Below are 23,364 nucleotides of genomic sequence, written 5' to 3'. Positions count from 1 at the left end.
GAGACACAGTTTAGATACACTAGGTTTTAGGTCCTTTCGCCCTCATGACGCAGGAGATCTGGTTTTGGGTGGTGCACACTGTTTACCTGAATGCAGCCACACTCTGCACACATTAGAAGAAAATCTGAATATTCCAGATCATCTGGAATTACTTTCATTAGTGCATAGGTTCCTTGGAGGACCAAGTACTTCATATGCATTCTGTCTGGTATTCCCAGTAAGTCTAGGCTCAAAGCTTGGAAGCACATCCAAGGAACCAGCATCAAGTCTTTCAGCTACTGAAGAAACAGAAGAGCCTGTATGGATTATTCAAACACTGTGACTCTTGCCTGTAAATACTGAAGGGTTTGCCCAGTAAACCATACTTCAGGGCACAATTAAAATGCAGTTAAAACAACTGAGCCATGCTTAGTACAATATACATGCAGCTCTCTTGGGATGAGGACAAATGGTTTTAAAAAATCAGCCCAAAAAAAGATCTAGAACAGAGCACTAACATCATTTTTTTCACCTATTAACTCAAACCCACTTTTTTTTTTTTTAATTATTCATCACTTCTCATGATCCCAGTATCTTTTTTTCCCCCTAAAATACATTTCAACATTTCCGTGAATACAAAGGTGAATGTCACTGGGCAAGAGCATACCCATCATTCACCTACTGCCAACTTCCAGGAATATATTATCTAAGTGCACACATGTCCTACTAAACTACAAGCATTAGATAATTGGGAAGACAACTAACCATCTAACCATAAGTTAGACAGCATTAGAAGATGTGCAGCCTAATGTTGTACCATTTTATGAAGCTCTTTTAGAGCTTCATAAAAATGTCATATAAAAAGTTCAAAAGTTCCAGCTTTCATTACTATTTTGACCAAGCCCAGTAACTTCAGGATAATACTTCTTCTGTTAAATGCAATGCTTCAAAATCCAAGATTCCTACAAGTATTGTGGAAGTATTTGAAAGTCTAGAAGATTGCAGCTTCAAACATCACAAGATTCAAACACTCAACTGCCAAAGGAACAGGAAAAAAAATTAACAAAAAGTGTTCCTTTGACCAACTCAGAAGAATGGTTTCCTGAGATATAGCCTGGAAGACTTGAAGATGACTGTATAGATAAATTTTGAGAGCTTTATGCTTAAGGAAAGCTTGACAGCTTGAGCTGGATTTAGGTTCTGGCTAATTTAAGAAAACCTGCAAAATTGCAGATTTCCTTGTCACAATCTCTGCTCTGACAGTAAAGTTGCAAGAATCAGGTTTCAGACAGTTCCTTGAGACAGCATGGGGACTCAGCCTGCAGCAGCAGATTGTGGCTAATCCTGTAGTGACCACATGCATAGCTCCTGACCTGTCTGTAAAATTTACTGCTCAGAACTGCCCTGTGACTGACATTTCAAATACAGTTCAAAAACTCAACCTTAGAAAGTGATTACAAATGAACTCTTTGAGGAAAAAATTGCTAATAATTTTTCCCTAATGCACACTTATTTAAATCCAGAATGGCTGGTATGTATTGACAAAGCCCAAGCATTAAAGCTTTGCCTTTTGTAGTCAGCATAGAACCTGCCACGCCACCTACAGTGTTCAGAAACAAAGTGCTAATCTACCCTTGCGTGTGATCTCCTATGATCCCACCTCAGATTCTCTTATTTCTATTTGGACATATACATTTACATATTAAACATCATGATTGTTGCAACACTGGTGCTTTGGATGCCCAAAAGGAAATCAGCTCTTGAAAACAGATGTACAAAAGGGTCTCTCATTTGCAAAGGAACTGAATAAATGCCCCTTCATAAGAAGCACTGCTGTGCAAAGTCATCTTCTGTAAAAGGAGTAACAGAACAGGATATAATGCTTCATTTCAAATTAGCATCATTAGACTTTTGGGAAAAGGGGAAAGAAGGTAATCATAGAGTTAGACCAAGTTAATTGCTGTTTTTCAACTGAGTATTAGAATAAATTTCAAAAGATGGTATGCTTGTAAAGAGTTTACTCTACAACCATCTCTTATGCACTTAAACTGGTATTCCAAAGGGAATCCGAGATTTTTAAAAAATACCACTAATGCCATTTTCCTTCAGCTTTAATTACTTCTTTTTTATTTTTCTAAGTCAAATGAGTCAGTATATTGGTATTCCTAAATCATCCATCTTGCATTTTGATGAGTTAGTTACCATCACTGTTCTGCATTATGAGATTTCAAAGTCTCTTTGGAATACTAATTTCCTATTTATAGGTTTAATTTTTTTTATTTCATCCTATTTCCCTGATTTTTCCCTCAACAGGTGCTGCAGTAAAATTTAATATAAAATATTTAGTCACAAAATAGTATTGCTTTTACGCACATTGTGGCAAGATTTTTTCTCCAATAAAAACTATACTGTTTTCCATAAAATCCTCAACACATTAAGAACTGTGATGCAGAACAAAATTACACAGTGTGAAACAGGTACCAGCACAACAGTGAGATTATATTACATCAAAAAATTTTAATGGTCCCAAATATATACTCAACAACTAAGCATACACTCAGGGGGGCAAAAAAAATTATGACACAAAAGTGACCACATCTAGAATTCCACTCAATCTTTAATCAAGAAGGGACAAACAAATCCCCCACCTCAAAGAAAATTTCTGCAGTTTAAAGGGCAAAGGGGACAGATTTAAAAAAAAAGAGGAAACTTTATATTCGGCCCTCCCCGCAGAGGTTTTTAAAACCTGTTGTAGCTTGAGTAAAATGTTCAGAATGTACGATTTCAAAGGCAGGTCTCTTTTATACAAAGAAACTGCTGGCATTCTTAACTAGTGAAGAATTATGGCAAAACCCGCCTTTTTTCAGAAGTCTCATACATGGTCCAAGAAAGCATATTCTGATTGTAGCAACTGACCAGCCAATCCAGAGTTCCACTAACAAAACTCCTGCCCTGTTGGCTTTTTTTTTGTTGTTTTGTTTTTTTGTTTTGTTTTGTTTTCCATTTCCTTCCCTGAGAAAAGGGCAACATGTGGTCCAAGCTGGAGAGCTCAAAGGCATAAGTCTTTCCCCTAAACAAAGTATTTCTCCTTCTTCTGCTCCTTCGAATTGGCACTTGATTGGCAGAAATCCATTTGTATAGGTTGATCTGTGTCATACACAGTAATTCACAAAAGATTGCTGCTTTGCTGTGGGTTTGTTTTGTTTTTGGAAAAAAATCCTTCCCCAACTGGTAATGTTCTTCAGCAGTTGCCATTATGATGACTCAAGCTTTGCTTTCTTTGACAAAGGTAAAGTTTCCTCTTTATCTTCATCTTCATCGTCCTCTTCATCATCATCAGGATAATCTACAAGCCCAACGAGGCCTCCCTACAAGGACAGACACAATTATTATAATTAAGAAAATGTTTGTACATCAATAATTCACAATTGTATTGTAACATGATGTTTGCACAGAATATTGCCATAAGTACATTGGTTCAGGAGGTTTTGAATAAAATGAAGCAGAAAAAAAATAAATCCTTCAGTAATAATGAAAATAACATTATCTGAAAAATGTTTAAATGAATAAATAAAAAATGGGGTTTTACCTATCCAACTAGAAGTATTTCCAGCTGAAATTTAAGTAAAACCAAAAATCTACATAATTTTGCTAAGTGTCACTGCAGCTCCATGTGTGAAGACATAAAGTCTATTTTTACTGAGCACAGCTGATTGCATTGAGCAATCTGGAAGCAATTCAGAAACAAATACAGAATATCCTTCAATTTGAATTCCTGAATAATAATACTTTTAAAATATGGTTTGTCTTCACAAAAGTTAGTTTAAATGTGTAATAATGAAGAATTTTTTTGAATAATATGACTGAATGAGGTTAACGGGTTACAAAGTTTAAATACCTTGTCAGCTGAAAATGAAAGGATATCTAGTAAGATTAAAAACTCCCTTGTATTGCAAATAACCTCAAATTTAAGATTGGGCAGCTCTGGATCCACAAAGAAGCAGCATGAACTTCTCAAACCTCCACTAACAACACTATGTTGCAATTTCTGAAGTTAAACCAGCTTCAGAATAATGGCAGCTGTAGTTAAATGCATTACTCAAAGGAACTATTACTTATCCAGGTGCCTAAGGATGGGGCATCCAAACTAGAACATTTCAGTCAACTGTATACCAAAATACAACTTGAAAAACAATTACACATACTCTGTACAGTCACATACACATAACACTGAGTATACTACACCTAAATCAACAACATCAGGTAATTAATGAAAAACCCAATTTCAACACTGTTTCTAGTTTGTGATTGTGGCACGTTTTACTCCAAAAGAAGGTAAGACACCTTATGCCTGAATCCATGAGTGTTTTTTTCAGTGAACTGTGTATTTCCCGTTGTAACTTGAACCTGAACATTTTTCTTTTGCCACCACTACTTGAATTTGTGGAGTCAATACTGTATCCACTATGTTCCATATGTAAAGGCTCCATTTCAGACCCAAGGAATTACACTGTGTGGGAGAGAACAAGCCTCTAACAGACTGCCTTGGATTTCCAAGCCAATGCCCTCTCTTTCAAAAAGTGCTTGACTAACTCTTGGGTTACGCAAGGAGTTTCCTCCACAGAGGGATTTGGAGGAAGTGTCCTTAGGTTCTTCCATCAGCCAAACTCTTCTAATCCAGGTGTTTCCAATAGAATGCAATCCAAACTCTTAAATCGTGTTGAGTAGAAGAAAGAAAAAAACCTAAACCCCCATTTACCTTCACTAGAAGTCAGGTGAAGAAGCAGTATGGTAGCATTACAAAACAAGGATGAATCAGTGTTATTCCAAGACTATCTGACAACTGACATACATACCTCACCTTTCAGAAATGGAAACATTTGTTATGAAAATAAATTATCATTGTCTGAACTACACTGTATCAACACTACCTTATCTGCCCTCCTGTGCTAGGAAAACAGTAGTCACTCTACTTTCCTGACTCAGTTCAAACATTTTTAGTCAAAAATCTGATAAAATCAAACAGTGTCCTAAAATGCATTAAAAAATGCTAGTTTTGAATATTAACTCCAAGTTACAGTGCTCTGTTAAAGGGACTTCTTCTAGAAGTTAAAGGGACTTCATCAGAATGTTCCAAATCAAATCTGTAAGTTAGTTCAAAGGTAAAAACGTCACACTAGGCTATTAAAAATTGTTTTGGCTTACAGCAATCACCATCCAGTGCAATTTATTTCTTTCACATAGGTCAGTTATAGAATTCTGAACAATATTAAAATGGGGATAGTAGAAGTGCTCAATGGATGTGGCAGGGCATTGTGGTATCTACCAAAATTTGGCTATGTTTCCAAAATATTTCTTTATTTTTACCTGTCCAATATCCCTGTGCAATTTAACATAATTACAGTGTTGTCTGTATTTCACAGTAAATATCACTGCTAAGAGCGACTAGGCATGCTTCCTACTTGTCTAGTTTTATTTCTTCCACACATGGCAAATCTCATTAAAAATGCTGAAGTCCAGACTAGAAGTACACATAAACCAGACAGTCCATTACTGCTTAATGTGTCAGGACTCACACAAACTTCAGAGAGATGCAAAAGCAAATTCCTACTCTGGAACAGTGAAGCCAACCTACAACCATTCAAAATTACCTTAGTTGTAATAGCTGCCATCTGAGATGTGCTTTTAGAAACTGATCCAGGTGAGCCAGGGGACCCTGGAGACCCAGGAGACCCAGGGGATCCAGGGAGATTACTTGCAGATGACTGGCTGGTAAGGTTAGATTTTGTACCACTGGAAAAAGAAAGCTTGAAACTTGGGCTCTGACGACCTGAAAGGTTGGTTTTCAGAAGAACTTCCTTTTCTTCACTCTCTTTCACTGGAAAGAAAAAAAAGAAATTAAAAAAGCAAAAATAAAGCAATATTATTGAGTGAAATACTTAATTACAAATCACTTTACTGTTTGGGAAAAGGCTTAATGCTTTATGTATAACTCAGTTAAGTGAGTCATCACAGAGTTTTTTCCATACTGCTGTACCACCTACCAGCTGTTGTCACTGGCCAGGAATGAACACTTTTGTTCTACCAATGGTATCACCTGAACATTTATGTAAAAAAATTTGAGTTATAAACCAATATTATATATACTCAATACATAACATTGCATTATAACCTAAATAAAACACAAAAAAACTTGACTATCAGCTTAGATTTTAATTCAAATGTTTTAAGAAATCAACAACACATTTTGTATCATTCTGCTTTTAAAGATAACAAAACTTTTAATGGGGTGGTCCACCAACTTGATGTAGCAATATCAAAATAAAAACATGCAAATCCTTCATTTTAGTAGGACTAAATAATACAAGTTATGGCATTCATCTTCTCAACACTTACATTTTTTTCTTTCCATGAATTTACTGATAGGGTCCATAATATCCTCATCATTTTTAGGCTTGTCAGAAGGGGGCACCACTGCCTCTCCATCTTCCATATCATCCTCATCAGTATTAAACCACATCTCCTCCTCATCCTCCAGGGTTCTTGCATCCCTTCTGTACCTGTGGTTTCTCAAAATGGAGCGCATGCTGCAGAACAGTGAGTTTTAAAAGCTTAGATTCAAAAATCAACTCATATTAATAATAAAACTTCTACTCGACAGTCAGTGCCAGCTTACAGATCCATACATTGCAGAGCAATAAAAACACCAGCAAATCATTCCCTAATGTGAACCTTTGTATTTTCAATGCAAATATCACTAAAAACTTTTCCGTATAAAAAATCAAATAAAGTATGTCTCTGCTAATAGCACATTCAGACTACTCGATCAGTACAAAATTTTGTAGCCTACAAGCAGCACCATCAAAAGTAGTTTTAATAAATCTCACTGAAATGTTGCATTCAGGCTTGGTTTACCAGTTTGCACTGGTAAATAAAAAGTTGTAAAACAAAGAATTTAAAAATACAAACTTATTCTCTGAAAATACTTTGTAACCTGTTAGTATTCAGGGTCCAACAAGTTTTTTTAAAAAAATATAACTTAAATATTACTTCAGTTTTAAACAGATATATTAAAAAGAAACCTATCTCTCTCTGCCACATCCACCTATTACAACTTTTGGTCACGGATCAGTATTTTCCATTTTTCAGAGCCTCAGATATGAACTGCTACCTCTCTCTCCCTATTTGATCTATTATTAATGTTGTTTTGTCTCAGCTCCACCTTCCTTTTCTCTTTTCTGACTGAAGCAGTATTATGGTCTTGGAGCAGAGGGACAGCCTTGAAGAATGGGAGAGGAGAAGTGGAAGAGAGGTTGAAAACATTCTTTTCATTGCTAAATGTTGATTTTAGGAGTCAATTTCCAACAGCAGCATGAAACTCTTGAGGAGGCACTTCACAATTTACTGGATGAAATGTAATGTTTTTCATAAAGTCTCTGTTATTGTGATCAAAATGTTAATAATACAACCTGGACATTTGCATCACTGACTGCAGGAAAAAGCCAGAAGGGAAAAATTAGAACTTTGCAAGCTATTGAATAAAAATATAAATGTAATTTTAAAAATAACTCTACTTATAAGAAAGTTGCTTGCCAGCATTATCATCTGTATCTATACATACCACATCATCTTACACGGTATTTTAACTCAAGTTCTGCTAACAGCACAAAACTATGACTTAAGTGGAACTCTAATGAATACTTTTGTGGCCCATGTCAACAAAATGTTGGTCTCCTTCCTTACTGAACTATTCTTTGCTAAAATATATAAATGGATTCTTGTTATTTGTGCATTTCATTATTTCTGGGTTTTCTCTTTAAAAATTACATGGGCTGTGACAGGACTTGTGCAGCCACTACATAAGATGTAGACAGAAGGTTCAGCTACAGACTTCCTGAAGCTCTATTTTCTGTTGGATAAACTCATGCAGCACAACCACTTAGCTCAACTTTAGCCAAGAAAAAACCTGATACTTTACTTGCTATACTGGATGGCAATAACTGAAGAAAGCAGCTGGGTGCTCTTTCCCACACGTGCATTAATATAAGTAAGAATCATAGTGTTGAATTTCACAGCTGTTTAAGTGATAAGCTTAGCTGACACAAGCCAAAATAATAACATCTCACTTTTAACACATTAGTACTCAAAAATGCAGATCCTGCACATGCTCTTGAAAGTGCTTCAATGTTTTAAAATAAATCTGCACTTATAGTCTCATTTTAATTGTACAAATCGCAAATTTAAGTATTAAGAAATCTTGTGTCAGGAAATAAAAGTCTGAAAATTCAGTATGTCCCAGGAGGACTAATCAGACCTAATTTTAATATGCTTTCAAACTAATTCAAGACAGCAGAACAAGAACAGGTCTTGCTAACAATTCTTAAGAGTAACTCATCTGTTCACACAAGCTGTCATTTTGTTTTAATGAAACTAGACATAAACCTAAAATGAATGGAGCAAAAATGCCTAAACTTCCTGTCTTTATACATCTCAACCTTTTAACCCTGGGCAACTGTATACTAAGGAAGGGAACTTTTGTTCTGGCAAATTGTAGGAGCAATTCAAGCTTTACATCAGATTGCTTTTTACTCCATCAGCAAGTCTAACAGGGACAAAAAAGCATTCTCTGAAAATTTGTTTGTATGTTTTATTCCTCAAGCATTTCGGTAAAGCTTATCTAAATATCTACTCCCACAACTAAAATAAAAGGAAATCTGACATGTAAATTTTTAAAGGAAAAATCCACAGAATGGTAATTCACTACTGAACAGTCTTTCAAATCAGCAGTAGAAATCTGTTATTTAAACAAATGAACTTGGTAGAGATAGTTGGTAGGCTTCCAGCCTCATTAAAGTAGTGTACATAAGTCTGAGATATGATAAATTAGCATTATGACTGGGGGTCCAGCAACTAACACTTACTGAAAGTTGATCAAAAGTCTGTACCACCATATTTGAAAATCACACTTTTAATCAAGTAAATTCAGCAAGGCTTGAGATGCAACCAGGAGTTGAAATAATCTAAATTTACCAGTATTAGAGAACAAACCACCAATAGTCCAATAAGAGAATTAAAGCATCAATGTCCTATTAGGAGCATTTAGTGCATTTTACCTGTCAAGTTTTGGATTATCTTGTCTTTCCCTTTGTTGCTCAAATCGTAGTTTCAGTCCTTTGAATGTCTGCACATAATCTACATCTTCCAGTGCCTTCCAGTAATTTTCAATTACATGAGCTGTTAAGGATTTTATATCTTCCTATAGGAAGAAACAAACATAAAGTGACTTATTTTCATACAAATTAGTTTATTTAATACAATATAAAATGTATCTGAAATGAGAATGCCATAGTAAGCACTGTATTAATTAGCTTATGCAAAAATGAGTATTATGCATATAAGTGTAATTAAAAATCTAGAGCCTTAAGTATTTGATTAGCAAAACAGCATCAATTTTCTAGCAGTTATCTCCTTCAAAACATGACAGAACCTAAAGCCAGATAAACTGTATCAAACCCAATCCTAAAATGTCTTTCTCACTGTAACTTATAGATATTTTCATACTGATGGAGTGCACAGCATGCAGGCCTTCAGGTACAGGCTCTCCCAGCAAGGGTCCCCCATGGGGTCACAAGTCCAGCCAGCAAACCTACTCCAGGGTGGACTCCTCTCCTCATGGGCCACAGGTCCAGCCAGGACCTGCTCCAGTGCAGGCTTCCCAAGGGGTCACAGTCTCCTTCGGGCATCCACCTGCTCTGGCCTGGGCTCCTCCACAGGCTGCAGGTGCATCTCTGCTCCACTATGAACCTCCAGTGGGCTACAGGGGGACAGCTGTCTCACCGTGGACATCACCATGGGCTGCAGGGCAATCTCTGCTCTGACCTTAGCCAGTGGCACATTAACCTGGAGTCAGCTGGCACTGGCTCTACTGAACAGAGGGAAAGCTTCCAGCAGCTCCTGTAGAAGCCACTCCTTTAGCCACTGCCCACCAAAACCCTGCCAAGCAAACCCAATACACCCCTCTACAAGTTACGACCACCTATACAGATAACTTTTTTCATAGCTTCAAAACCAGTTTTCAATCAATTCTTCCATGATGATCAGAACATCTCATTCTTGAATTACCTTGAATCCCAACCCAAAGAAGAAAGAGGTGATCAGTACAAAAGATTTCAAGAGATAGCAATGCCTGGTGACTTACTCCTCTACAATTGTCTGCTCCCTAGCTTGGCCCCATTTACCACATTTACAGTCTGTAAAGCATCTTGTTAGAATCTGGATGCAAACAACAGCAAGGAAACAGTACTGTGCAGACAGCCAAATTGGCATGAATATTTAAGAGACTCCCCATGGATGGAAATTTGTGGCACTCCATTAAAATAATCAAAAGAGATTGGTATCTCTTCTGCATATTTCCATATTCCATAGAATTGACATTACAGAGCACAGCTAAATTTGATGGGTTTGCAGCAGTAGTTTCTAATTACATTCCTGTAATAACAAGCCCAACCAATCTGCATGATAAAATTTGATTAGTGCTGCCTTTGCAAATCTGGGTACTGTGAGTACAGTATCAAGTGAATTTAATCTTCAAGTAATGGTACTGTTTGAATGTAAGAAAGAACATGTACAAATATGTAACAGTGATATAAAACAAGGTTCATATAAATACAATATAGTATTGTCCCATAATGATAGCATAATTTAGGGCAAAAGCAAAAAGAAAAGTAATCTTGAGTTACAAGACTAAACAATATAGTAATTATCTTCAGCAAATAATAGCACTCACCACTCTGATAAATTCAAACATCTCTATTATGGCAGAGTTCATCAGATTGTAACGGGAACCATTATTTAGAAATGCTTTGACCACGGGTTCAAACAAAAAACTTTTCATTATGTAACGGTTGTAGAATTCATCCTTTAGCCCAATTATCTTCCTCTTGAAACGAAGGGCACCTGAAACAGATGTGTTGTCAAAAGAGCTTTTAAATTTAAAAGCAAAATTGCAGAAATTTCTCAGCAATTTACAGCCTCAGTTCCTATACAGCAATACATTCAGCTGTTCTCTGCTTCTCAGTAGTGTCAACTATACTGCTGAAGATTACTTGTCTGTTCTATCATAAAGAAATCCTCCATCATAACTGTACAAATGAAACCCCCTCTGTTTACTGAAGAATTCAGATAGTATTTGTTTAAGTATACCAATACTAATATAAAAATCTATTTTCAGTTTTTTTAATTACTTATGGTAAAATATTTTCCCAGTAAAAGAACTGAGAAATTTGCTTATCAACCCTATTATTCAAGTGTTTGATTAGACTTAATTAGTTCTATCTGATTAGGATATAAACTATCTCATTTTAAAACTGGTAAACAACATTTTATTCACACACATAGTAAGGCAAAGGCTTCGTGTACAACCAGTTTAAAGCTCTTTCCAAAGAGTACACAAGTGAGACAATGTCCATGCATGAAGAGAAAGTACAGTATCACCTGGCAGCACATTTTGCTTAGGAACCATGTGTACAGGTTATTTGGTTATAAAATGTAAAAGGTACTTCTTATTGGATGGGACTGCTCAGTCAACTTAAGGCTTTGTTTAACTCTATGTGCTCAACAGCATTACAGAGAAAATCTCTTTACTTGCCTCCAGAATTAAGTCACACTGCTTTGACACTACTGAGCTGAGCATGGTCAAGAAACCACCACAGTTGGAAGAGCAACACACTGAACTTCCGCGCAGTTTAATGCAGTCAGGTTGTCATAGCTGTAATTAAGTAACTCTGATAACTTCTACTCAAAAACCATCAAAACTTACAATGCTTCTCTTAGTATATTCAATACTGACATGCCATCTCTTCAAGTCCCCTCTCCATTGAGATGAAGGAAAACCCTTCTTTTTTTTGGATAAAAAGGCATCTACAAATGCAAAATTACTTACTAATAGTAGCTGACATATCTATAATCTGGTATGAGAAACACAGACTATAACAGTAGAATTTCTGTACTCAGTCACAAATTGTCATGATCTATGAACAGTTTTCTTCCAGCAAAGTAAAGATACATATCAGTTCACATCCACAAAATTGTAGTTTATTCCTTAGCTTTCAAACTTACACAATGCCAAGAAAGCATGCTTTGAGGCCATGAGAACGAGAACCCTTCGCAGGATATCTTTGTTAATAATGTAGTTTTTTATGTGATAGGTATGATGTTCTACACAGAAAGTTAGCAATTCCAGTATTAATGCCAAGAGTTGGGCTGTCTGAAAATCATCTGTAATAAAACAAAACCAAAATAATTAAACAGCTCTGGAATATGCCTTCAGAAGCTAACTTCAAATATCCAATTGCACTCCAGTAAACATTTCCAACTTCTTTTATTTTCCCACAGATATTTTATGGAACATGCTGCAGGATATGTTTAGTCTTTAAAGCAGAAATTGAACAAGCTTGTAATGGATTGAGTATTTTCTATAAATACAGATGTGGCAGGAAACTCTCTTAAAATATGGAATCAATTACCTTTTTCTTAAATTGGTGTTTGAAGGTTCAGAGTACAGAACTTAACACTAACACAGGCAGTCAGGCTTATTTAACCAGATCTCATTATGATGTCCACACATCTATAGCATAAACTATTGCCCCATATGCAGTGTCTTAACTGTTTGCACCAAAAAAGTGATTTATAATGTCTTTTAACAAAAGGCATTATGCAAGGAATATCTTAGTGTCTTTTAACACTTGTAGGAAGAACTGCTGCTAGTAGCCAGCATGAACAGTTACTTCATCACTGATCTCCGCTTTCTTAGTCTGATGTAGAAACAATACCCTCAAATTCAACACACCTTCCCAGGGGAAATGTTGCAACATTTCTAGTAATCCGTGACTTTAAAAAAAACATTTAGACATGTTTACAAGTCTGTGCCAGTGAACTGCCCCATGAGTTCCTAAAAATTATACCAGTATTTTAATTTTTTTAAAGCCAAATTTGCAGCAAATGTTGTTCACTTCTTAAATCAGTCCTCTTTGCTGAGTTTCATACTTACGCATTATTCAAATGACTGAATAATGAATCAGCATTTTACTTTGAACTATGTATGATGATCTCAGACTCGTTTTTTTCAGACAGAAAATGTCCTTTGACAGTTATTCTAAACATTGACATTCAACAGCCTTGATGTGCCCAAAATCCAGAGTGTCATTACCTTTGCTAGGCTTGTCCTCTGTAGTATTGGCCAATAAAGGGGCTGTCAGAACATGCATACAATGCTTGTAGAAGAAACCCAGGAACTCCGTCTTTTCTGTTTTCTAAGGAATGGAAAAACAAAATGTAACACATATCACCAAATACCCCCCAAAAAAAATCAAATGTAATTTCATCTGAAGGTATTTACTTACATTGGCAGTGGCAAGCATATTTTCTGGATCAACTAAAGTCCGAAGCAAACCCATGAGTAGCACTGCCCCTCCAAGTTCTGGATCTGTGTCACAAATCATGTGTTCTATAATGAGGTTAATAAGTAATATGTCCTAAGAGGGGAAAAAAAAAAAAAGACCAATTCAAATGCTACTCCCTTGCCCCAAATCTGAAATTATCTTCTAAAAGGGTTACTGCTTCGTTAAAAATGGTAGTCTAGCAAAATTTTGTGAAATGTGAACATACCAAATAAAAAAACCCCGCCAAGCTAAACATAACCAAATTAATTTCACATGCCACTGATAAATTCTTATCAGCAGTTCAACGGTAAGTGAAGAAGAACCTTTCAAAGTAACTAAAAATAGTTACAAAATTAACAATTAATTTAGAATTAAGTCTGAACTGAAACACCAAAAGATAACAAGTACAGAGGCAGATCCTTAACAGTCTCAAAATTCAACTTATTTCTGGAAGCACTTTCAGAGTTCAGAAGTTTTAATTTGTATCCTCCTTTGGACTACAGACCAAAAGACTTATTGCAACAAACATACAATAGTAAATTTTATAATGCTATTGAACTCAATGAGAGGATTTTCACCTAAAAATAACTCCAGCCTGTATTTGCAGAAAACGCAGAAAATAGTATTTACATTTAGGAATTCCTACACTGAAGTTGCTTGGTTAACTGTCCCCCACGAAGAGGACAGTCATCAGACTCAAGTGGCTGGAATCACTAGCAATAGTCACTGTCCCAGCTGCCCCTTTCTTTCAGTACAGAAGGAGTAGCACCTGCAGCTTCCTGTTGTCTGGCATGTTTTTAGCAGATACAAGAGAAAAACATTAACCATTTCCTCTGTGGAAAAGGCAGCACAATGGTTTTACTCCAACAGATACCACTTTGAAATATGTTCCTTACCCTAATTGTGTGCTAACTGATTTTGTATTAATCAGTTCCAGAGGATCTCTGGGAAATCTCTGTCAAAAAGTGCTCTCAAACACTGATGATCATAATTTCACTTTCAACATATATGATAATAAACTGAACACAGGTTTCTTACAAGTAAAATAAATCATATGTGCATGCTAGTATCAAGGCTGAAATGTACGTTTCGCATTTTAAGAAGGCCATTGTTCAAAATCAATTTGTTTTGCTTGTATGACAGCTGATGTTAACCAAAATAGTGGTTTATGGTAACCTGTTTGACTTTATATACAATGCACCAAGTATCTGTGAACAGGTGAACACTCATCTCACCTGACTAACAGAACTCTTTAAAACACAGCAATTCAGTGTCCTGTTAACCAAATTCCTTACTGCTTCAAAACTAGGGCTGATGGCATTCATAGAGTTGTAAATAAAAACCAGTGATTTCAAAACCCAGTAATTTAAAAAACAATAAACACATGTCTGAAGACTCTCTACTTACATCATCATTCTGCTGTGCTTCCTGCATGACAAACTCTCGTACCATGGATGGGTTGTATTCAACCAAATATGAGAATATATCAGTGGCTGCACTTCGTACTTGTGCATCATCCATACCCTGGAAAAGCCAAATAAAATAATTTATGTTTCCTTGAAAGGCTTAAATGGAACCAGAATATATACCGCTTTAATTCCTTCTCACAACTCATACCTAACTATTGCTAAAACCATATTCTAAAATTAACTCAACTCTCACTTCTTCTCCGTAGATTTGACAACAGTTGGGCAAAATAAATTTTATGGTTTCCCTGCCCTCTGATCCATTTCCCTACTTTCTTACTTATTTGGATATCAAAAATCAAGCAAAGCTAGGAAAGCAAATGAGAAAACAAAAACTGAAGAATGCCAGGGCACTTACCAATGTCATATTGTAAAGGCTTTTGAAGTTCTACAAAAATATTTGGAATATTCTGAATCTTAAGCTAGGACAAACCAAATGAAGCAAACAAAAAGAAAGCCACTTTCTGAAGTTTGTGCGGAAGTTACTTTTTAAAAGAAGCCTCTCTGAAGATAAAATTGTTATGACAAATAGAATTGAAATGACTTACCAGTATGACTTCTAGTGCAGGCAGTATGCCCATATTTGACAAAGTTTTGAAAAATGCATCTCTGTTTTGAGGTTGCAGTGTTTGTGAGAATGCGCAAAACTCTTTCAGAAAATTTACCTGAAAACCAGGAAAATATTAGTCAGTAATTAAAAAAAAGGATGCACATGTCACTTTGTGGTAGCTATCACGTGTGTATTTTACAGATTTCTTACCAATTCCTGTCTTTTCTCCTCATCTGTGGCTTCATCTGTTAGTTGTGCAAACAAGTCTGTCAGAAATTTTTCATCTTCCTACAAAGGCAAAACAATACCATTTGTTTATTTGACAATATCAAAAGGCATCCAAGTATAATATAAAGCTCTTCTAGACCACGCTTCCTGGAATTAAGAGAACATATGTTTGTATACTGTAGTTAATCACACCAGGATCAACTTTCTAATTCAATTTTCAAGCAAATTAATATGAATCTTGTTTTTGAGCTTTAATCATGTTCAGTGTCACTCCACCTCCAACAATTCACTCTCATTTACAATGTTTGTTGTGTTGCCTTTTAGTTGCCTTTTTTCTACTTTCTACTGCAACTCTCATTGTTTTGTCTCTGAGTTCTTCAACTTCCTTCCCCCTTGTCACATGCCAGTCCCCCTAAATCACCCTTCCCTTGCTTCGGCTGTTTACATTTATAAACATGATCTCCCACATAGCTGTACACAGATACACACATACATATATATCTTTGGAATGTTATTAGATCTCTGCAGCAGAATAAAAGCAAGGACGCAATGAAGGGAAAGCTGCCTAACAGCAGGAATGAGGTGAGATTCCTTCCCCCTCGATGTTATGAAAAGGGTGAATTCTAGAGACCATATCAAAACAACTGTTCCTATTACATACAGAATTTTTTGGGCATTCTGGCTGACAGCAATCAAAACTCACTCCATTATTTTCACAGTGCCTTCCTTAGAAAAACTACAAACAGCTGCAAACACATTACAAATGTGTATTTAGATTGAAAGAAGCAGAAACGTTTAGCTTTCCATATAGTTTACAGTCCTAACAACTAAGACAGAAATAAACCTTCTCCCATCCTTTTCCCAACATTATACAGTAATAAGACAGCTTGAGAAATATTCCTGTACATCAAGTATTAATACGTTTTTTCTGAAAGCTGTCATTATTTTTTGTGAAATCACTAACACCATGTACAGCATCTCTCCATCCCAAAACCACAGTACCAGAAATCCAAGCTGCTTTGCTTATGTTTGCACTGCGTAAAGCAGAACCATGAAAGTACTTCAGATATATACACACAAAAACTTTCTTATGCTGTGAATTACCTCCCTACCTCATCAAGGCTCACCATACAGCCTTGCTGAGAAAGTGAGTATCTCAGTTCTGATAGCACACCATGCTAAAGCTGCTGTAACACTGCCACAACACAATCAGGATCTCTACATGGCACTGCACAACACAAACCCAGAACAGGTTGGCATGAGCTACTATATCTCACTGCACTATAAGGTAAACCCTAGAATTTGCCATGTTTCCTCTTGCGTGACGCTGAGCTGTGCTCCTAACCTGACCCATTAGACAATGAGAAAGAGTGATTTCTGGACACAAGTTCAGGTGCTATTTCTGTGACTGCTTCAAAATCAAAACAAAAAGGAGATAGGAGAGGCCTCATTTAAGTATACCAAAATTCACTCTGGAGGATCAAGCACAGATGTACATTTTGACTTTCCAATATCAACAGTCAAATATGTTCAAAACAACTATTAAGGTCTTTGATTTCAAGAAACCTTGCCTTAAGCTTTGATGGGAGAATACAAGGATGTTTGACTACCTGCTATCCAGCTGTTACATGGCTTTTTAAGTTTTCTGTCCTAAGATTTAACTCATTAGACATCACAGGTAACATAAGTAACCCACAGTAGAGATACTGACATACTTAGTCACTGAAATGAACAAAAAAAACCCAAACAAAACAAAACCCCAAACAAAACAAAACCCCATAAAACTCAGTTCTTTTGAAGAACATGCAGGCTCTTTTGTATGATTGGCAGTGCTTTTAACAAAAGGCTACATAGGTTGCTTCCATTTCTCTTTTTTGACCAAGATGTAGAACTAATCTTATCTATGAAAACTAGTGAGAAGCTACATGCTTATCCCCAGCTGGAAACCACAACCCCTATTTCCATTCGCACTGTGAAAGCAACTTTTCACCCCTTCGATAATACCTGAGAGTAAGGGCAAGCAAGTCAATACCACAGAACTATCTTAGAGTGATCATGGCAAAAAAATAATAGAAACTTCACCAGCACATGATCATGGCTCTTACATATATAAGAGCTATGAGTAGTGTGCTTCTGCCAAAAAAAAAAAAGTCATACAATATTACCCAAAGCATCCAACTGGGGTTTTTATGGTGTGGAAGGAGAAGAGGACGCCCTGCACTGGTGGTGATATGTGGGTCTCATTCATGACCCACACTTGAGTGTCACAGAGACAGAATTAGCTGGCGAAGCTGCACATCTGGCACTACGTGACAGAGAAGAACAGGCAGGAAGGCTGGGCAGGAAGGCGTGGGCAGGACTCCAGCTCAGCTCTCTGACCAGATCCTGCCACATCCCTGACCTGTTCAAGATGTGATTGTCTGCAGCAGAGAGCAAGCCACTCACCCTGCTATTGGGCTTGCAAACACACGGTACTTGTAGAGGGAACCTAACACTGGCAAGTGATAATGAGATCAATGCTGGCACTTAAACGTTTCAGGAAGAATTTGCAGAAGTTCAGTATGTAACTATTTTTCAGCATTCCAAACATAGACTACAGTACAGTATTTTACAATTCTGCATTCACCATGCCATGTCTTCTCCCAAACCCCATTAAATACTTTGCACTTCTAAATTAATAAGATTGCCTGAAATCTTTAGGCATCAGAACAGTCCTAACCTGTTTAAAATCAGACAAATTAAGATGGATCTGAGTGATTTGAAACATCCCACCCTTACATGGATAATATGCAGTAAATGGCACTTATTCCAAGAAAATAAAAACAACTTACTAACTTCACATTTACAGCTTAGCCCTGAAAAGCATTTCTCTCATTCTAGATGCTTAATGAAAGTCAGACAGGTTGCTGCTCATGAGAAAAGACCCAATCCCCTCACATTTACAGAAAAATTGTGATTGCAAAGAACATTCTAAATACAAGAGTCTCTCTCAAGCTGTAAAATTACTGACAAGGGCAATATATCTAAAAAAACATTCCTCAACAATACTACCAGGATCTGTGGAAATGCACAGTCTGAGAGCAGAGTTCACATATTTTACAAGTCACAAAGCACCAACACTGAATGCTACAATTACACAAATTTAAATGTTTTCTTTTTTTTTCTGGGGGATTTTGCAAAAATCCCCCAAAATACGTCTGTGACATGAACACAGTGCAAATGCATAATTCTCTGCAGTGTCTGATCTTTTCAAGCAGACAAGTATCAAAACACATTTAGCTGTATCTTAGAAGCTGTGAAGGTCACAACTCCTTTCCAAAACCACAAAACTGCAAACAATAGTTTGTGATGTAATTGTGGATTCTAGGTACTTTCCCCAGGCACAGAAATTATTAAAAGTGCAATACTTGAACTATATGCATACCAGACACTAAGTATATTCATTTATGCTTTGCAAGATCTAAGTAGATGCCTCTAGGATTTAATACATTTCAAAGCTCAAGAACATAAAAACAGGCCAGGCCAACTACTCACTCAATCATTTATGACTTCAAAAACAAGAAAATGCACAGATAAGGTAGGGTCACAAAAAAAGACACTATTTATATTTGTGATTCAACTTTCAAAGTAGTCTACATCCTCCCAAAAGGCACTTAAAATAGGATTCTTTGAAACCAGGCCACTCTTAGATGTAATTAACATTCAGTTACCAGATACTTTGTGTCTGTGATTACAGAAAAATGACATAAAACATACTTTTCCCCCAAAAAACCATCCAAGAAACTCAATATCACCTAAACTGGAAAGAGTACACATTCCATCCTATTTTCCACCTCCATACTCATTTTGGGCAGAAACAGTATTTTAGCCCATCAAGTGAAATTTTCATAAAATGTTACTAGCAAACAGATAATTACCATTTCACACACTCCCTCCTGCTACCACACAGAAGATTAGTTTAAAATCTCCTTTGTATCAGATTGCCTTTCCACAAATGCCTTCATCATGCACTAGTTCCACTTGAATCAACATGCTGGAACAGTAGCAAGATCGACCAAATCACTTTTGTAGTTTCTGTACACATGGAAAATAATTTTCTACAATGAAGAAGTTAATCCCAAAAATCATGAGCATGCACCACTTGCAAATGTCTTTCACCAAGTAATTTCCCCCAGAAACTTGTATCCTTTTACATTTTATTGGAAGATGAATTTTGCCAAAAGTAAATCTCCAATTATTCCTGAGCCAACTAGTATAAGAAAGCAGACTGGATTTGGGCAAAACTACCAACATGCACTAATACAATTCTTCCTCTAAAACAATGACCCAGATAATTATGTAGCTATGTGTGCATCCAGAGGACTCTGTTAAGAATAAGCAACTATCTATAAAACCACTTTCAAAATTAAAACCTGCCTATTGTTACACATAAATACAATAAAATATACAGATACACCAAAACTCCTGCAATTTTTTAGCTCTTGACAAGGGATATAGGGACCATGAGTAATATGATTTCTGTATTTAAAAATTCTGATTTACCAGTACAGTAATACCATCTGAACACTGCTCTACCAGGCACAAAAATTATTTTAACATATGTCCAATTTTCCCCTCTAATCTCCACTTTCCTGAAAATTAAAGACCCTGAAATCTAAATGCACATACCCAAAAGTAATCCTAACAATATTCTGTACTCTGGAAGATAAAAACATTGCATGAACTTGCTGGCAAAAAGAGCACACCAATGAGAAAAGGGGGAGAGAACAGAAGGAAATAGTGTTTGCTCACTCTATGGCGCAGTTTTGCAAGTTTTTGTTTTTTACAAACTAGTTAATAATACAAAGGGAAAGAACTGGTGGCCTCCAGTGTGCACATTAGTATATTTTTTTTTAAATTGCAAAAGAGCGTCATATAAAGCAAGAAACACCACTTACCTGTCCCACCCCCACTCTCAAAACTTGGCAAACTCCATGTTTCAGCAAGGTTTCTTGGTGGCTATGACGTCTCAAGACTAGAACAGGCTGGACCCCAAGCAGTGAGAGCATATTAGGTGGGGCTGAAATTGCAAAAAAATGTTATATACCTCCAACATATCTTACACATTGTGAATGACAAAACCTGTAACTGAGTAGATTTCCACAGCAGTTAATTCTGCAGGCTGGAAATACTGCTTTGATGGCTTTACTATTCATCACAAAAATGGGATCTAGTCTAGTGAGATGCTGACATACTCACTTAAAATGACAGACCTCATAAAATTAAATCACAAATAAACTAACCTCCAATTCTCAGAAAAGCCCATCAATGTAAGCACATTTTTATAAAGATTACAGGAAAGATAACTTCATGAAGGAGGGAAGAATACGGTTCACAACCCTAATGCCAAAAGTTACTATTTTCTTTTTTTGGTTTTAGCACAAAAGGGCAACAGTTATTTACCTACCAAAGAAGGCAAAATCATGGAAGCAAATATCTTCCATGAATACAGAATTAATTTTTTTAAACACACGTGAAGTCTCTCTAATAAAGCCAGAACTCTGAAGAATCAACATATTCTCAATATTCATTAATTATAACTGAAAAACTGACTTTAAATGTCAGTGACCTTTATGACCATAAATGGCTTATCTTGACAGCAAACACTTTAAATAAAACAAAGTGGTAGTTTTGAATAGTCACTCAGCCTGTCAAAAAGAGTAAGACACAATCTGCACAGTCTTGTACAAACTTCTAGTCACTTCTCTGAAAATAAAGTCTGGCAGAGTTAATTGAGATGTACTACTACTGTAAGGTGCCACTTTGGCTAATACACAGCCTGACATGGAAAGGCCTCCTTAGAGCTCATTTTTTTCCATGATGGAGTTTTTCTTTTCCTTTCCTTCACAGCCAGATAGAGAAAAGAACAGAACACTCAGCAACTAACTCACACACACAAGAGCTGCAGTATGTCATGGGATATCAGCTACTCAGGGAGTTTACTTCTATTCTGCCAAGTGAAACTTCCCAAAAAGAGATCTCTTTAGTCACATCCTCAATGGTCCAAGAGAGATAACCTAAAGTCAACCACGGAGGCATTAACAGCCTTTATTATGCATCAGCTAAGAACTTGAGACTCATCCATGACTCCCAATAAACTACTGTGAAGCATCCCAGAGTCTTTCCAATTAATAGTGACTTATATAAGAAACCACTTCTTAGGTACTCATGTAAGGTTAGCACCAAGATCTCCTAAGATCTAAAATAATGAATGTCAGGAACTACAGACAACTTTACATCCTTCGTGAAGTAACACACCCTCCACACACACCAAGTACTGTGACACCAGCTACAGAAACACATTTTAAACCATACATGAATGGAATAAAGCCCTTAGGAATTAGTTATAGAAGTGAAATCAACAAAATCAGTCTTTTAATTTAGTTCTCCGAGTATTATTTATTCTGCTTAAAGAAATGGGGAAGAATAGCACCAAAACTTTTATACACAGAATGTAGGAATGGGGGGGAGAAATGAAACTAGAGTGCAGAGATTACAGAAAGTGCAGCCTGACCTATTGCTCTATGAATAAATAAATACAATGCCAGGTAAGTAAGCTGAAACCTTGGGTTAGAGCCACACTGCAAGAACTTGAAAAATCAATCAATCAATCATGCCTTTCAAACTCTTAGAAATGTAGTGGACATAACATAATTCGTGAGTATTCTCTAATTCCCTCAAATCCAAAAATTGATCAACAATGTCAGTGTCAAATGATTTCCAACAGATTCTTACTTATAAACTCAGGGAGTTCTCCCTCATTGCTGGAGAGCTGCACTGAGAAAGTACTAGGAAATGCAGTAGAGCACAGGATGTATAATCTTTCTTGTGCACTATCATTCTGGGCTCCTCAAACTGTGGATAGCACTTCAACGATTTGAAATATTTATCTAACTTTGAAATGCAATGTTAACTCTTCTGGCCCCAACATACACAAAGTATACTTTATTCTCAACCACAGAGAACAGAAGTGAAGATAAGGTTCAAAAATCTGCTGTCACACAACAAATCAAAATCCGATCTGAGCCTCTATTTCAACTGTAAACAGCAACTAACAAGTCTGGCATCTGCACTAAACCTTGATATTCTAACCTAAATCTACCCTACATTTATTAACCTAACACAAGTTAAAAGGAAACTCATCAGTCACTAGTCCTCAATAAAGTTATCGTGGGATGTCTGGCAAACACACCCTTAATGATTTGCAAGATCAGGCCTTCTTTTTCCTTGCCCAGTTTCTTTCTAGAAGCTCAAAATCCCTCTCAGAATCAGCCTGTCACCAAGATTCCTGAATAATTCTTCTCCTTCTCCTCAAGTTAAAACCTACCATCTTCAGAAATTTGCTTTTAGGAACACTTGCAAAGAGGGCAAGACATTTTTGAGGCAATAGTCATACTAGATGCTCCAGTTGAGACCCCTTAACTAATCTCTTCGTACAGTCTCTCAAAGTCAAACTTTTAAACTTCTTCAAATTGGCAACTCCAAAATAATTAAGGCCTTCTGACTGTTTCAGATAAGCAACTGTGACTTTGTTTATCAAGGACACACAGACATGAACAGTTTGCTTCAGCTGGGCATAAGCTGGGGCCTAGTACTACTGAAGATGCCCCCAGGTGTTTCACCTGACAGATGAAAACTCCCAAGGGAGTGGAATAAATAAAAT

The 23,364-nt window shown here is 36.5% G+C and overlaps 1 protein-coding gene across 2 annotated transcripts in view; it reads right to left on the bottom strand.

Annotated features, from left to right (window-relative positions):
* Positions 1 to 2,476: 2,476 nt before the first annotated feature.
* Positions 2,477 to 23,364, bottom strand: part of PPP4R3A (protein phosphatase 4 regulatory subunit 3A) — a 42,188-nt gene continuing 21,300 nt past the window's right edge. For both annotated transcript variants that reach the window (XM_085061540.1, XM_085061541.1), the window contains 11 exons: positions 15,645 to 15,722; positions 15,433 to 15,549; positions 14,826 to 14,942; positions 13,380 to 13,511; positions 13,187 to 13,289; positions 12,097 to 12,255; positions 10,766 to 10,935; positions 9,093 to 9,235; positions 6,376 to 6,566; positions 5,631 to 5,857; positions 2,477 to 3,347 (listed from right to left, as the gene is read on the bottom strand). In XM_085061540.1, the coding sequence (XP_084917666.1) occupies positions 3,234 to 3,347; positions 5,631 to 5,857; positions 6,376 to 6,566; positions 9,093 to 9,235; positions 10,766 to 10,935; positions 12,097 to 12,255; positions 13,187 to 13,289; positions 13,380 to 13,511; positions 14,826 to 14,942; positions 15,433 to 15,549; positions 15,645 to 15,722 (1,551 nt within the window). In that variant the 3' untranslated portion in view covers positions 2,477 to 3,233. The remainder of the gene's footprint in view (positions 3,348 to 5,630; positions 5,858 to 6,375; positions 6,567 to 9,092; positions 9,236 to 10,765; positions 10,936 to 12,096; positions 12,256 to 13,186; positions 13,290 to 13,379; positions 13,512 to 14,825; positions 14,943 to 15,432; positions 15,550 to 15,644; positions 15,723 to 23,364) is intronic.

This window comes from Lichenostomus cassidix, chromosome 5 (genome assembly GCF_008360975.1).
Source record: "Lichenostomus cassidix isolate B80296 chromosome 5, HeHo_3.0, whole genome shotgun sequence".
NCBI lineage: Eukaryota > Metazoa > Chordata > Aves > Passeriformes > Meliphagidae > Lichenostomus > Lichenostomus cassidix.
Note: the sequence above shows the minus strand (reverse complement) of the source record. Positions and strands in the feature narration are given on the sequence as shown.